Source organism: Excalfactoria chinensis, chromosome 6 (assembly GCF_039878825.1).
Source record: "Excalfactoria chinensis isolate bCotChi1 chromosome 6, bCotChi1.hap2, whole genome shotgun sequence".
Lineage (NCBI taxonomy): Eukaryota > Metazoa > Chordata > Aves > Galliformes > Phasianidae > Excalfactoria > Excalfactoria chinensis.
In genome coordinates, this window is record NC_092830.1 from 9,583,533 (window position 1) to 9,600,674 (window position 17,142).

Sequence of the window (17,142 nt, forward strand, 5' to 3'; positions counted from 1 at the left end):
TTTAAAGGGAGAAAAACAAAAGGAAACTAAATTAAAGCTGGTCCAGTATTAAAGAGAGGATTAATGAACACAAGCATTTAATGAATATTCTCCTGTAAATAGAAAATAAACATGACCTATGAAAAGTTTAATTTCTTTTGAAATCTTTGTGTATTATAATTCTTCTAAATTAGTATTTGTCTGAGATATTCAGAAGTTTCTAAAAGTTATACAGTGTGGCCATAGAAATAAAATGAACAACAACTTGACGACCAAGACAAATGCATAACTAATGCTGTGTACTCAAGTGAACTGTACCAAAGCAGTTCACATGTTGCCAGAAAGTTGATTGAAGCTTTCTAAGACCATCTGACTTTCAATCCAGATCTGATGAATGAACTAATGCTTGCAAGTATTTCCTCTGTATTGGAAGGCTGCAAGAATACTCATCAGTTCCTCTAGAATATAAAGGAGTCAACATCATTTTAGGTCCTTCCTGTTTCCCAAGCTGACATATACCCATAAGACATCTTTGAACTTCATCTGCTAACCCTTTGTGCAAAGCTCCTGTTTGCTGGGTATATCAGCCAGAGTCACAGCTGCATCAGTAGCCTGAGTCAATATTTGTTTGTGTAACAGGACAACTGCTGCTTGTTGTCACAATCATGTTACACAGTATCATTAGTTTAGCCTGCATTCAGTCTTTTTTTTTTTATTTCTTTTCCATGAACTTCAGTAATTGCTAGGCAATATGCAAAAATATTTCCTATGAACTTTGGTAATTGAATCAACATCAGTTCATATCAGATAAACCTATAGTTCAACAGGTTTCTTCATTTTCATTATTTTACTGTATTATTTTACTGGTACAAGTTGCATGAGGGGAAAAAAGAGAAATAGTTACTGTTTCTGTAATCAAATCTGATAGTACCAGGAAAGCTAGAGGATAATTTCCATTCTATGTTGCATTCTATATGTAAGTTTCTCATCTATTAGATAAAGAATCCACGTTAGATCTCATTGGAGATCTCTGCAAGTGAACAGAGGCATTGTTTTTTTTATTTTTCTTTTAGAGAGAATAGCATTGGTGAAATCAAGATCTAATTGTTGCTTCAGAACCTAATCCTTTTAGTGTTCTAACAGCCTACAGAGAGCTTAAAATTAAACAGAGCCATTCAAACTTCTAATTAATGAGTGGTAAATGGTAAAATGATATTGCATGACAAAATAACTTGATTAACCTGGCAGCTATTAATGTTGATGATTTGGTCTCATTGAAACAATACGTGGAATCTCTTTGGTCAAGACTTTTCCATAAGGAACAGAAACAAGATGCAGTGTTTTTACTACCAATTTTGATCCAGTTTTATCAAAAGTCAGTACTGTTCAAATTGTGCTTAATAAGATGACTATTCTGTTGCCACCAGTACACTTTAAATGGCCATTCTTCTGCTCCTTTGGAGTGTAACATGAATGGTAACCCCCTGAACAAAATATGTATTATAATATGAAATATCTAGTTACAGAGAGACAGGACTGAAACATTGAATACATCTGTCTGATTCATAAATATATTTTATTTGGTCTCACAAAAGGCAGGAAATGTCAGATCATACAAGAATCAATTTAGTTTGGGCACGTTCAGCACAATTTTAACTGCCAAACATAATTATTTACATCACTCTGTGACATAAACATGATCTCTGCTCACATCTTTGCTTGAAAAGGCTGCCTTTATTGGTTCTTTGCAGACCATGTTTCCAGAGGCATAAAATCTGAAAAAAAACTCAGAAGAATTTGCTCATATTATTAATTCCTCTTCATATTTAGATTATAGTAATGCTCAGAGTATTTCTGTGGTCTCTGCTTATGTTTCTGTGACATTATTCATGTATGCATGTCCGTTATAGCAGAGGTCAGTTTTTACTAATAGTTGAATAATATCAGATTCTCTTTTCATCCTTTAATCTGACAGATGTTTCTGCCATAATTTGATTGAAGGGAGCAAGGGAAATGTAAGAAAAATCAGTGTCAATTTAACTCACTTTTCTGGACTCGATTTTAAGAGCAGCACCATTTTCTTCATTGGCATCATCCTCTCAGCCTTTCCTCATGCAACAATCTAAATAACAAAACATTGTTTTCATACGGCTGCTGTCTGAGTGACTTTGTGATATTTTGCAGGCAGGGCTACATAGCTGGAAAGGAATTGATCTTATATGAAGGACTATTTTACCTTTTAAACTACTGTGGGATATCAGTTACCTTTAGACCCTAAGTCTTAGTACATACCTTGAGAAAATCTGTCAAGTGGTGTTGAGGAAAGAATGTACAACTAATTTGTGTCTGGTGTAAACGTTCCAGAATGAACCAGTGTTCCAGTTAAGAAGACAGTGAAGAAGACTGGTTCACATTCCCTTTTTTAGTAATAGATTGTTAGCTGAATGGTCACTTTTCAGTATGACTCATGGAATGTCTTGGGTTGGAAGGGATCTTAAAAATCATCTCTTTCCAACACCTGCCTTGGGCAGGTTTGCTAGCCACTAAATGAGGCACCAAATCAAGTTGCCCAGAGCCTAGATCTGGAAGTAACTTTTTTCCTTAGTCATTTACTGTTTAATGAGTTATAAGTGCCTCTCTGAAATGCTGTCCTGAAGGTAGCGTTCTTTTTAATTTTGTGACTTCATATAGTGCGTCACAATAGTTTTGTATGACTCCAGATACTGGGATCAATACTATAATATATCTTCATAAATGACACCGGTGGTAAGACAGTGACCCATTGACAAGCTTGCAGATAGTGAAACACTGGGAGGAGTGGATGTGCCATCATTCTGGGGGAGAAATGGGTTAACAGGACTGCCGTAAAGTTCAACAAAGGAAGTATTTGTACAAATACATGAAGTCTTGCAAAACAGAGGAAATAAATCCTTAAACAACAGTGTGAAAAAAACTGCCAGTAGTGGGCAAGCTGCCATCATTGCCTTTGAAAGGGAGATTTACTGCAACGCCGTGCCTTGAGACCTGTCTGAAAGTTGCACTGTAGCCCATGTCCTTAAATTTTCCCAGGTTTTAGATGACACTTTAGCATAATATCTATAGACACTTTTTTTCTTATCTCCTCTGCTACTTGTAGAAATAGTGGTTTCTCTTTGATTTTTTTTACCTCTTTGTTAGTTATTATTTTGTCAGGATAGACTGGAAATCTTCCCTTTCATATTTCTGTGACAGTAATCACATCCAAAATTGCATGAATGGGTTGCAGTGATGACAAAACACCACTGCAATTCCCCTCGGTGGTAAGGCTCTTAAACTCTGTAGTAACCTCCAGAAGCAGCACACAGCAGGAGGGTTGCAAGGGCTTCTTCACTGAATAGTTTTAAGGCTGATCATAAAGTACTCCTTGGATACGAGCTCCTTCTAGATTATTTTCATCTAGGAGCAAAATACAAGTGAGTCAGCAAGAAAAATCCTTCAGCGTAATCTAAACTCTGCAATATCTTTCAGATCTGATTGTGGGCAAATAGCCCTACTGCACATGGGGAAACTTAATAGAAAATGGCCTATTAGTCTCTTTATAGTTAAGACTCAACAATGCAGTGATTTGTATTTTCTATTTAATCACACCCACTGATGTAAGAAACATATGAAAGTGCTGGTGTGACTTTGCTCAAGCAAACTGTGTTAAATTGAATGTAGCAAAGCTTGTATATTGGAAATCGTGCAGTAACAAAATCTGTGGTTTTTTAGTTGTTTTTTTTTTTTGTTGTTGTTGTTGTTTGTTTGGTTTTTTGTTGTTGTTGTTTTTTTTTTCGCCAACTATGCCAATTCAAGATAATAGTTTAGGGAAGTTACAGGACTAAAGAATTAGAAATTAACTGGGGAAGGAAACATAATGTTGGGTTTGCGGCAGTAGCTCATTTTGTATGATAAAACTAATTTGTAATTTGATCTCTAAAGCAGAACACAAGCATACCGAAGCACTTGAAAGATTATTACAGAGGAAAGGAAGTGTGAAGACTGAAATAGTTTGACAGCAGTAAGGACAAGGGCAGAAGAACTCTTATGGTGAATAGCGTATTCATAAGAAAGCAATTCGGTTATTAGAAAAAGCAGATGAAGTTCCTGGGAGGGAGAACAGAAATAGTTTATGCACTAAGTTCGGGTTTAGAAATCTCATTTAACTTAATGTTTTTTTGTGGTTGTGTTTTTTCTTTGTTTGTCCGGGCATGAGAAGAAAAGTTACTGAACACAGAAACTGACCTTAGAAAGCACAGCTCATTATTAAGGAGTTCCCTAGGCTAAAAACAGAAGCAAAGGAGTGTGAGTGGCTTCATGCAGTTCTGCAGGTCAGGAGTCTGGGCAGACAGAACAGTGTCCTTGCAACCAGCTTCCTTTCTCACATGGAGCAGGTGAATGATTTTTTGTAGGGTAATGATATCTTTTCTGTCTGTACATTTTAATGGCTGATGAAAGGACTTCTGGCAAAGCAGGGCTAGGAGCATTTACTGTTATGTAGAACCAAGTGAAATATACATATACATATTTTTTAAATATACATATTTTTTAAGGAAAATTCCCCTCCTATTAAAATTCTTTGTAGAAATATAAATTGATACATTTGTTAAAATTCCCTAGTTGTATTTGAGGATGTGTTTGTTCCTGGGTTATTAAGGGAAGGATCACATAGATGCAGTTCTTCGCTGAAATAGTGTAAAATGATTGTTTAAATAGTTTTTTGGTCTATTAGGCTTCTCACTAATCTTTTGGGGGAACTCATTAACATGCTTCATTGCTAAAAGGCATGAAGATAGTTTTCATCAAGTAAAATTGTTAGAGATGCATATCACGCATGACGTGCATTGTAATTTGTGTTTATGATTTGAGAAACCTTGTCATAGCAACTGGTACGTTGTATAAATTAGTACATTCTTCAGAGATGGAAAATGCAGGGAAATTTGATTCTTGACTCTTAAGTGAAACAAATCAAAGCATTGCATACAAATCCTCACTTTTACTTTTTTTTTTTTCTTCCTTTTTTTTTTTTAATGTGTTATAAATGATTTACTTCTTTCTCCGCACTGAAGATCTTTAGGCACAATGCTCAAGTTAAGAGCAGAAATACTGAAATGCTTTTCCCTGTGTCCTTTAAGTCAGGTAGAAATAGCTAATCATATGTCAGAAGCAAACTTTGGGCTATGATTAATCCCACATATTGAGAATTATTTTTCAAGAAATTGTTTCTGAGAGGGCATGAGCCCTTTGGAATGAAAGACAGCTTTCCAGACAAGAATGTCTTAAACATTCTGTTTGTTGACTAGATATCTGGTGAAGGAACTCAGCTGAATACATTTGAAAGAATTATTATTCAGGATCTGAATCCTTTTCAGATTACTGTTATCCTGGTTTGAAGTCTTATAATGTGTCTTGGCAGGATAAAGAACACCTGGAAATGTTAAAAGTGGTAGGATGTAAACGTATATGTATATAAGCCAAATATTTCAGCTCAGATGTACTTTTTTCTACATTTACTGTATTTCATCAGTGCTTTGATAATGAACTGACAGGTTTATGAGATTTTTGCTTTTCAGTACTTATATGGGATTAAACTGCAAGGGAGGAACTTCTAACGGTAGGGTTATCAAATGATGCTTTTTCATGCAGATAAGGAAGACTGTGAACCCAGGGCCTGCTCTTATTGTCTTCATTTACAGTTATCAACAGCAGTAATGAACAATACACGTGCAATCTCAACCATCAAATGACTGTGTTAGTGAAAGATATAAGACGAGATCTACACAAGCTGCAGAAAAATGTTTTGAAAGATTTAATGTAAAATCTGAATGCTGATCTCATCTGCCTGCTAAGAATTTCCTCATGCTTACACAGGGCCTTGCAATTGCTTACACCTCTTTATCTTGAAGTTAAAGCTGCTAATAAATGTAACAATAGCTTAGACCCCTAAAACTATATGTACAACCCATAACTAAAATCCTATTTTTTGGTATGCACATTGATACAGGGAGATTATATTGTACTGTAGATTTAAATTGCCCTGATTTATTAAGCAGAATGCAACATATAAATGGAAATATTCTACTACAGAATAAGCAGAGGGAAGACATACACCCTAATTTTGAGTATATAGAGAATTTTTGCCTGACATAAAATTTCACTGGGTTGGGATGGTCTCTTTTTTTTCATCAAATTAAAGGTTGTAATGTGGGATTTAGACTTTATCATCTATTTGAGAATGATCTTTCGAACAGTTCCAAAGGTCTTCATGACTAGTGAAGAGGTCATAGAACAAGTAGGGTAGTACAGAAAGGATCTGTGGCAGTTTCCAACTATTTCAGTAGCTCTCAAGTTCTTTATCTTGGGCAAAGCTCACAGAGCAATTAATTGGAAAATATTTGTTTTGCTTACAGACTGTACTGTTCTGGTTAGCATACTTCAGTCCCACTTTTCCTGTAAGGCTGGGATATTTCTGTTCTTTGTCCTGTCCAGTGAAGTGGACAAGATATTTTTTAATTATTTGTGATACAGTTGACAGGCATCTTTTACTTATGTCCTGAGGAAAACTCGATACAAAAAGTTGCTTATTTTCTCTGTGTGGCAATTATTTGATATGATTGAGAGCTTCTTTAAGAAGTTCTGCTGGTTTGATTTTCTGAAATTATTTTGCAACAATTTCCATTATGTGTTCCTATTTTTGGCTCACTAGGGTCTGTTTGAAATGAGTGTGTACATGAGATAGAGTAGCTAATGAAACTTAGGCAACTTTTACTACTTGTAGTATAATGCTTGCACAGGTGAAGCATGAAGCAGATGTTGCTTTCCTCTTCTCATAACAAGGTTAAAATTACCTATAGCTGTTGAATTTCTGAAGTGAATCAAACTGTTTATGATTTTTCATTCCCCAAACAGAAAAGCGGAGAGCAGCAGAGAGATGCAAAGTAACCTCTTTTTTCACTTCTGTGTAAACATAATTTGCATTCTCTAGCAACCATTTAAAAAGCAGTATATCTTGTGTCTAATTTAGGACAAAAGAAAGCTTTGGTTCACTTGTGTAGATGGAAAGGATGGATATTGAAATAGAATCTGAGGTCCTGAAGAGTTTGTTTACCGTAGCTTCTTTTGAGGACTCCCACCACTTTCACCCTTTGCTGTTAACTCACAACTTATTGCTGAGTTTTGCTTTATAACATTCTAAAAACTCCCAGATTTATATCGCACAGTAGTTTGAAACAGAAGGAAACATGCTAAATTGAGTAACAACTACAGATAAAGTCAGTTCAGAAATATGAGAGTGTTGGCCTAATTTCAAACTCTTTGGTCTCTTTTCTATTATTAACATTAACTCTCAGAAATATTTCAATAGGCAAGAGGACTAAGTCTTTTGATCTCAGATTCATAAAGCTCCATATTTAACAAGAACAGCAAATAGAACAAGGAAAAAGTGTATGTGCTGATATGACTGTTATAAAATGTAGAATTGAAGTTCAAATCCATCAATAAAATAGAGGAAATTTATATGAACATTAAATGAAATTATAGATATATTGCTTAAACCAGCTGCATTATTAGAGTTAATTCAGAAAACTAAATATTGGCCCCTATTGATTACTGAATGCATTCCATTACAAATTACAGAACAAGGAGGATTTATTCTCGCCAGTGTAATAAGGCAAAGTCTCAACCTCTGAGCACAGTAAATAAATGCTTTAATTAAAATGGAGAAGAAGCCAGTCTTTCTTTGGTACGTTGCATGTTTTGCATTAGAGTTTTAGATTTACTTAAGATATTCAGATGTTTGCCCTAAGAGCATACTTGACTGGGCAGAAAAATAATACTTTTTGGGCAACACCACAAGTGAGAAGTTTGTCATTGTTCTGGCAGAAGTTCAGTGCTTCAAGGTCCTTGAGCATGAGATGCTTTTTCAAATTTAAAATTAACACAGACAGAATAGAACTACTTTGAAACAACACAAACTTCCAAAATAAAGTAGAATCTGTATTGTGGAGAGAAGAGTAGGTGTTTTACTTTTGTTAGTATTGAATTCAGTATGTTTGTATGACCTGCCTGGAAAGCATTACCTCAGAAAAGGCTGCATACTGGAAGTGCACGGCAAGAGCAAGCAGTGGCTGGAGAGCAATGGGCACAGGACACAAAATTCCCTATTTAGCAAAAGCAGTGAGGAGGCTGTTAGATGGCACTGTCTTTTCTTATGGCAAGACTAATACTCCCAGGTGAGATACACACATTTACTGGTAATAACTAAGTCCAAGTTCAAAAAAGCCATGGAAGCACTTGCTGACAGTAAGGGGACAGTCTGTCCCTTTCTTTCTTACAGTCTCCCTTTAGAAACTGAAAGGCCACTCTGAGGTCTCCCTGGAGCCTACCAGAGTAACTTGTATCTATTGCAGCCCTATTGCTATTTTGATGCCAAAGCAAAATACAAGGTTAACATTGCACTATTTAGCTGTGTATTTCATGTGAAAATTTATTTTTTTTCCCTAAAATCCTTCAATCAAGTTTCCATCACAACTTGTGTAAAAGCTCTGCAGACCTTTGAGATCAGACTAATAGGCTTGTATGTTGAATGGGCTGAAACCACCAGGGAAAGATTGAGTGGTATTTCCATGCCCCCGTCTTCCTCTACAATATTTTTTGTTTTAATTTCATTTGATCTATATCTTTCTGAGGGATAAATAATGCTTTGCTGTTTGCTGATTTGGGGCCGCAATAATTCCGTACTGTGATGGGATCCTGGGGAAAAGGTCAGGTGAAATCAAGTGCCTCAAAGTGAACTAGTAAAGATTTAGGAATGCTGACTCAGAAGTGCCTGTAGAAAAACTGTGACAGTGACTAGTTTCATGCAGAGAGAGAAAGAAGACAGACCTGTTTCCAAAAGGGTGCATTCTGCTGGAGAAAGATAAAAACAGGTATCCATAAAGTTGACATTCCGTGTCATAAACAGTGCCGTCAGTGACATTGTTGTCTGGTCTGGGAAAAGTAAAATCAAACGAGGAAGTTTGTGGGTTACTCAGGGTTAGCAAAATGCAGAAGATTACAGAGAAAGTCATTTAGTTTAAATAAATACTTTTTGAAACAAAAAGTACTCAGGTTTGTTGTGGAACAGATAAAGATGAAACATGATTCTTCTGACTGATTGTTCTGGAAAGGGCATCTTTCATGTTTTCAGATTCCTGTGAGATGACAGCCATTTTGTTTTCTGCATTTCTAGATTGTCTAGGTTGTAAGACATAAATATTTTGTGCTATGCCCCAGTGATCTTGACTTTGTTCTGTTTCCTGTGAGATAGAAGAAATCAGTGTAGGCTGAAGATGGTTTCCATTGCTTATGGCAATCACGATTTGAAGAAAAAGGTCTTCACATTCCTATTTAACATTTCTATTCACAATATTGAGTGAGGAAAAGAAATACATGAGTACAACTTTTATTTCAAAAGTCCTTACAGTTAGTTTTACTTTTCATTCCTTGAATACTGTAGCCAATATTAGTAGGCTAAGACTTTGTGAGAGTCACTGGAGTCACAGAATTCAATAATCCGGACTGTGTTCTACTCTTGGCCAGATTACAGCTGTGAGCCGGAGTGGCTGGAATAAGGTGCCTTTGTCCTGATACTGGTTTTATAAAATCTGTAAGATTAGAAGGATCAAAACTTCGCCTTGCTAAAGCCAGGCATTTCCACTTGACTTGGATGCCTTTCAGCTGAACTTTGAGAGGCATTTGAGAAAATCGAGGTTCAGTCTGAAGAAGCTGCTTCTAACCTTTGTGTACGTCGTCTCCATCTGTTGAGCAGTAGCACTGTACATTTTTTACCTTCAAAAATCCATTGGGAATGCTATCATTTTGATATTATATCTGTTCTGACATAGGTATCTCCCAGTTTTGCCAAGGGAAATATATTTATTTCATGATTGATATCAAAGTTTCCTCATGTGTTATCTGCCTAGGGCTGATATTACGTTATTCTTCTGTAGAGGCCTACATACCAGGGCTTGTAGGACTGTTCTCTGGAGTTTCTTGACTTAAAGTCTGAACGTGGATTTACCAGCTGGTATTAGCTGCTGCTTCTGTCATGTTAGCTTTACCTTAAAAAAACAGGAAGGATCTGATCCTGGAGCAATAGCAGTAGTAAACATTCTGTCTTTTACTTCTATCAGGAGGGCAAAAACCAGGGTCAAGACAGCATATTGGAATTTTCTTGCTGTAACAAGCAACTACTCATAAAGGCTTGATTAACACTGCAAACTGACTCTTCACTGATTCTAGGAAGGTCCCTCTTAAAGCCTGCTAGAGCTACTGAAGAGCTTGAAAAAGCAAAGGAAAAGGCCTTTGAGCTGTGACCAGTCACCTACAAATGGAACCTAGAAATTTCAGGGTCATGTTTTTGTCAGTATTTATGCTCTTATTTGCAGTGGATAAGAGTTAATCCTTCTCAGACTGCATGGAGCAGGCAAATCCATTGCCCACAACATATGTCTCAGACTTTACTTAGACCTCAATCAGGTAATTTTCCCTTCACAGCTCTTGCAATTTTATAGAGCCATTCCGGTGACATAAATACTTCCTGAATTTGTCTCTGAACACTCCGTTACTAAGTTACCATGCATCAGCCAAGCAGAGCTGACTTCTGACTTCACCAAAGTTAGTTTTAACTGTTGTGTTTAGTTGGTACTTAATTGTTGTTTTCACTGTTCTTCATGAAATAGCAGCTAAGCCAACTCTAACTGCTTGGGATTTGATGTGGACTCCAAGCAGACATGGACAATTACTACAACACTCTTGCCACAGAGTAATGTTTGCAGCACAGTAAGCTGGCCAGTTTTCCGGAGATTTCCCTGTCAAAGGGACTGTTCTAGGTCTTAGTTCTCTCTGAGCAGTGAATAGTTTGGAAGGCAAAAAAATCCCCATTTGTGTTAAGCAGCGTCTGACTTCTGCTTCAATCTTAAAATCACACAAGTTTTATGAATGTGAGTGCAATCACTGGAATGTATAATCCAGTCTTAGTCAAATTAATTTCTTAACTCTTCTCCGGTGATGAATTGTTCTGGATAATTTTATGTTGTATTAAAATACCCTGTAAATTAATTTTTAATGTACTTAAATGTAGCATTTGTGATTTCATTAACAGCATGTTCTTCTTTATATCATGAGAGCACACTTGATCTACCCTCCCTATATACTTTATTGTCTTGGGTTCTCCTGGCATATCCTAAATTAGTTAATCATCAATGTGAACTTCAGTCTACTTAATTTTTGTTCTTATGAAAATCTCCAATTCCCAAGCAATGCTCATTGTCTTCCTCTTGGACCTCTGATGCTTCAGCTTTAGTGTTCTTGAAAGAAAGCTTTTGATTTGTATGAGGTCATTATAATTAGCTCTCTATTTTTTGTTCTGTGCTCCAGCATTGGTCTGTGTTCTGAGTAGCTTTGTCCAATCATCACTGGTTTTGTAAGATTCTGTTGTATACATACAGTGCTGCGAGAAAACAATTTTTCTTCGGTTTTGCATGGCAGTGGGTATAGATCAGAATGCTGTCATAACATCGGTGATTGGAAACTTGAGACTAAATCAAAGAGACTAAATATAGAAGTCACAGACATTTCATATGTTATTTCACTGACAGTAATGGAAGCTGAACCAAGCTTTTTAATGGAATTATTAATAAGGAAAATGAGGTTCATACAAGCTGCCTTGTTGAATTCACATTGTCTTGATTTACAGCACATAGCTCCAGTCATATAGATGGATACTTTAAAATATTCTGAAGTATTGGCAATGTTCTGAAAAAGTTGTTTATGCTGATATAAACCTCTGAAAATAATGAGACAATCATTGATTCAAAAGATATCTTTGTTTACCGATCAGAGAGTAAATAATGTGTGTGAGGATGAGTAGAGCTTACAGTAATATGCTTTTTCAGTCTGTAGGAGTGTGTGGTTTAGGCCAGAATACTATTATTATTTGAAGATTTGTCATACGGTCCATGACTTTTTTTAAGTTCACATTATATGATAAATTCAGCTTAAATGATCTAAACTATGAATATATTAGAATTATGACAGTCTAGTGCCACTCTAGTAAAAGGAATGAAACAATCGTGTAGAAAAAGGTTAATGAAAAAAAGCATAAAAAGCTCTTCCCCTGTACTGGACAAAGTTGCAGAAGGCAGAATGTTGTTACAACATGTAAATACATTATGTGTTAAATGTGTAAATAAAATTACTGTACTGTTGGATACTTCTTTTTTGATTACTGGCTAAATTAAAAACTTTTTTTAATAAGTCAATGTATTGATATTTATAATCAGTTTTCTTCACTTAAAGAGCAAGTAATGTGGCGGAGCACAAACGAGCTTGTGCCCCATACATCAAGGTGATATAATTCTGGTGTAATTTTTGCTTGATGGCTAAGAGAGAAACTCATTGCAATTTTGACTTGTTGCCTGATATTCGGTAAGATATTTCAGATTGTTGCTTGTAATCCCCAAATGATGCTTTTTCAGTCTGTGGAATCATCTTTCCAATCATCTGTGAAGCTTCTGTGTCACAGCTCAAACTGCAACACTGTGTGTGTTTGTGTTTCTGCAGCTAAACACTGCTGCAAATTTTCAGCCTCCTTTCATAGTATTCATGGCAGCTACACCGGCACTGGGAAGTGAGATGCTTTCAGCATGAACACCAGGATCACTCTGGTGGGATAACAGATTAAGGTGCCGAACTGTTTTGCTGAATGCCCACTCAGCTCTGGGGTCCATGTTTCTTTGTACCCCAGTGGCTTTGTCTGCAATTGCAAATGCTATTAGATGTTATCGTCCCGTGACTTTGGAGAAAACAGCCTTTACTTGAAACTTAATTATTCCAAAACTCTGGTTTCTCCTTTTTCTTACCTATTTCTGTCCTTTCCTGACAACACATATGTGCTATTTTTTACGTCCATTTTTTTCTTCATTTTCTGCAGATACTAATGCTAACTCCTGTTTTTCTCTTGCAGCTTTTTCCATACCCATTCCACAGCTGAATCTCTTGGGCAGAGCAAGAACATGTACCTGTGCCCCTTAACATGGCCTCGGGCAGTAGAAAAATTTATAGATCCCATATGGAACTTTGTGACTTCAGGTAAGAAAGAAGTAATTAAAGCAGATGAATTTTAAGAGAACTGTTTATATGCAAATATATTAGTGGAAGTCTGTGATTCAGATGTCTGTGGGCTAAATTATGGAAAAAGTATTGCTCATTTAAAAATTCATTATAAAGAACATAAAATGAATTTCAAAATATGTTATGAAATAAGAACTGGTGAAATCCCCAACCACTGTAAAGCAGTCTGAAGTATGACACAGTATATTTTTTCTTTCTGTTATAATTTCTGATTTTAATTATCTATTGATGTATGTAATGAATTATTTTTTCCATCTTTGGATCAGTTGCTTTTAGTAACTTTAGCTTTTGCACCACCACTTTTAATGGTGGTGTTTTTGTTGTTGTTGTTTTTGTTGTTGTTTTTTTAATGTTAAAACTCAGAAGGTATTTCCAATTTTATTTATAATGAGTTCCTACTGGTTTGATAATGGATGCTGTGTTTGGACTGTCCTAGCAGAGGTTGCTGTTGCAATTCCCTATCTTGATCATGATCACAAAATCTCGATATATAACTCTTACTGTAAATTATTGTTGTGCAGGCATGGAATGTACAAATTATGTTCTTATACAGAATATGTCGCTGTCAGATTAGTTCTTGTTCTGAGCAGACCATGTCACCCTGCTCAGAAGCCTTGTCATTTTCTAGAAATGGGAATCTGTATCTTATTTGGTATGTACGCATACATACGTATTTGTACTTTTACCTGCCTTAGTGAATTCTTCACCATTTTGTTCTTATTTTTCTCAGATCTGCTTCCCAGCTTTGCCTGAAGTTGTATCTGTAGAATAACTGTAGAGCTTTTTTCCTCCGTGCGTGTCAGAAGACTCCCTGGTACTGAGGAACTCCCAGCTGAGATGTGATCAGCAGATATTTTGCAAAATGCAGGTATATCTTTCACTGTTCTCTTTAAGACTTTATCTGTGGTAGCATCATGAAACCATATGCTTTTTGGGGCAAAGACTGCATGAGGGAGGGAGGTCCCTGATTAGAATTGGAGAAGACACTGAGATAAGGTTAAGCACTATAAACCTGAAACTTAAGAAAAACTGTGTGACATACACGTTGACGCCTTTAAAACAGAATGTGGAAGACTGGTTGACCCATCATGTGGAAATGTTAGCTAGGAAGCTGGAAAAGGATAGAAATAGAGGTTAATAACTTTAGAGGACAATGCTTAAAATGTTCTTACTGCTGACAAAGACCATCCTTGATTACTTTTTTTCAATTATAAAGCAGAAAACATAAAATCTTACCTGGTTACTTTTTAGGATGAGTCAGTCCAGTGGGAGTGATGAGTTAACTCACTGAGTATTTACTGCTGCCATTCTACTTTACAGTAACTAAAGCCTTAAAGTATCAATGAAAGTATAACAATTAGTTTAGACATTACAGATTAGTCTCTGAAATAATTCTAGCAGTTTTAATATGATTTGGTGCATAGGCAGTAGCAGTTATTCAAGAATTACAAACTTCATCAGGATTTATTGGGCGACATCTTCCTCTGTTCCAGACTTACCTTGTCAATACAGTAGTGGATGATGACAAATGTCTTAATATTTCAAGATCCTTTTTATAAAACAGTGGACGTAACTTTTTAGAGGAGATATTATACTCTGTTAAGAAACCACCAGTGTTCAAAGGTTAATACGTTTTTTTCTGTACCTTCTTAGGAAAGCACTAAATGTAAGGGTACGTTTATCAGTTAAATCTGAGGAAGAATGAGACTAACACAGTCCTGAAAGTTGAAGGACTGGTTTATGTCATCTTCAAGGTCATTTTCCAAATCTGCTGACCTTGTTAAATTGACTTGTGCTGTTACAAAACCTAAATTATACTGAATAGTATCCAAATAAACTACAGCCAATATTTTTCCACTCTTGATGTGTCACAGTTGTACACTGATATATTTTTAGCACTGTGTTAGGTGAACTGATGGTCACACGTGCTGAGAATGGTGTCTGAAATGCCTCATTCTGTGCATTTCAGCTCAGTTTAACTCTGTAGCCCTCCCAGAACTAAGTAGCCTCTTTGCTATGAGGCACCTTGCACTTAATTCATGTTCTGTCACAGTAAAACCAATCTCAGAAAAATCAGTTTTGTAGAGGGGCTGGAGGTTTTACAGTGACTTACTTTTCTGCATTCTTTCCTCATCTACCTACTTACACAAATACTGCTTGAATTAGGCTGTTACAAGTTTCACTGCATAAATCTTAATACCACATGCTGCTCTCTTGCACAAGCGCAAAGTGAGTTGCCTTCCTGATGACACTGACGAAGTAGGAATGTATGAGGACTGCTCCAAAAGTATGACCTCTGATTTTATTATGTTGGCCTGTGGCATCACAGGTAGATGTTGGTGGTATGGCAGTAGGGGTTGAATCTTCCTGCCAGTATTCCATTATGTTTGGTTGCCATGTGACAGATGGCAGAAAAGGGGCAGTCTGACAGATGGTGTCTGACATGGAGGTGTGTATGAAGCAAAGATGTGGAACTGAGTTCTTCTGTGTAAAAAATAAAAAATGACACCTATTGACATTAACTGATTCCTATTGAACACTGAGGGTGACCAACCAACGGATGTGAGCATGGTGAAGCAATGGGTTGTATGTGTCAGCATTGGGTCACCTCCATGTGAGCATGGCATGTATGCTCTTTTAATGGACGGGGAAAATATATAGCTAATGATGGTGACTGTGTTGATAAACAGAGTTTTATGGCTGAGAATTTGCTCTATCAAATAGTGTTATTGTGCTCTTTGTGTCTTGGGCATCACTAGCACCAAAACAGCACTTCTTGATGTTGACAGTTTACTAGTTCAGAATTCTAGGTGTGCTTCCTAAACAAATGGTTGAATTTATAGATAGCAGAAACTACAGAAGTCTGAGAAAATTAAAGCTATGAGTGCATACACGTACATCTGCATCTCTGTATGTCTATGTATGTAACTTGTGCTTTGTTCTTATTGCTCTCAAGTAGAAGTGCTATAAAATTTTTAAGCAGCTGCCCTTTCTGATAGGTGCTACCTTGGGGCTCATTCCATTGTTCATTGAAAGTCAATGACAAAGATCCCATTACCTTTAATCTTGCAGGATCGAGGCTTTAAATGAAATAGCCAATCCTGCTAAGATTTTCCCATGAATATTCACTTGAACTGCACTATGGTATTGCTTTTCACTTCACTGACTTGTTTCTGCAATAGCTCTTCTTAAATGTTTTGGATCAGTGTTTGGTCAGTACCAATGGATGTCTGTGGAAGCATAAGTTTAGCAAACATTCAAACAAAATTATTATCAAAGAATTTTAATTAATAAGCACAATTATTCATACAAGGAATCTGATGCAGAGATGTTACCCTGCAAATGAAAGTCCAGAAACAGATTGTGTGATTCTTGAGCTTGGAAATGTTTAGAAAAGGCTGATATTTGAACCCCAGATGCTTCTGAATAATGAATGGCTGACATGCAGTCCACAAACCAGGAATTATTTGCCAATGTAGGTAGGGGTATAAAGAATTCAGTCAGACTGTTTGCTTATTTGTACCATCCTGTCCTTCACAACAATCAGAAAATAGTGTGTAATTTTCTAAAAGACAAAATTTTTACTTTGTAGTTGTGAACATTTGTTTTTTTGGGGTACAGTCTTTGTCCGTGGAGATGTTTTAGTAGGTCCTGCTACTTTTCATTGGTGTTGATGTTACCCTTCTTACAAAAGCCAAATTTATTCAGACCAAAGTGCTCCTACAAGGATTCTACGTATGTCACACGCGTTATGTTATTTCAGGAGGGAATAGAAAAGAAAATACTCTGCAGAATTGCTGCAGAAAACAATTTTTGTTCCTTGCATTATTGCTTTATCTCTTCCACTTCATTATGGCAGTAGAACTGAATGCAAATGAGAAAAACGAACCAATCCCAGATACCCATTTTGTTGGATTTAACTTAGGAATTGAATATCCAGCTTGTATTTTTTTCTGGGCAATTTGCAAGTCA

At 36.3% G+C, this 17,142-nt stretch overlaps 1 protein-coding gene across 15 annotated transcripts in view; it reads left to right on the plus strand.

Annotated features, from left to right (window-relative positions):
• LOC140253758 (protein FAM13A-like) overlaps window positions 1-17,142 on the plus strand; it is a 212,353-nt gene that overhangs the window by 140,190 nt on the left and 55,021 nt on the right. For 14 of the 15 annotated variants that reach the window (XM_072339569.1, XM_072339561.1, XM_072339560.1 and 11 more), the window contains 2 exons: window positions 13,004-13,128; window positions 13,901-14,038. The exons of the other annotated variant lie outside the window; for it this stretch is intronic. In XM_072339569.1, the coding sequence (XP_072195670.1) occupies window positions 13,004-13,071 (68 nt within the window). In that variant the 3' untranslated portion in view covers window positions 13,072-13,128; window positions 13,901-14,038. The remainder of the gene's footprint in view (window positions 1-13,003; window positions 13,129-13,900; window positions 14,039-17,142) is intronic. 15 annotated transcript variants of the gene reach the window in all.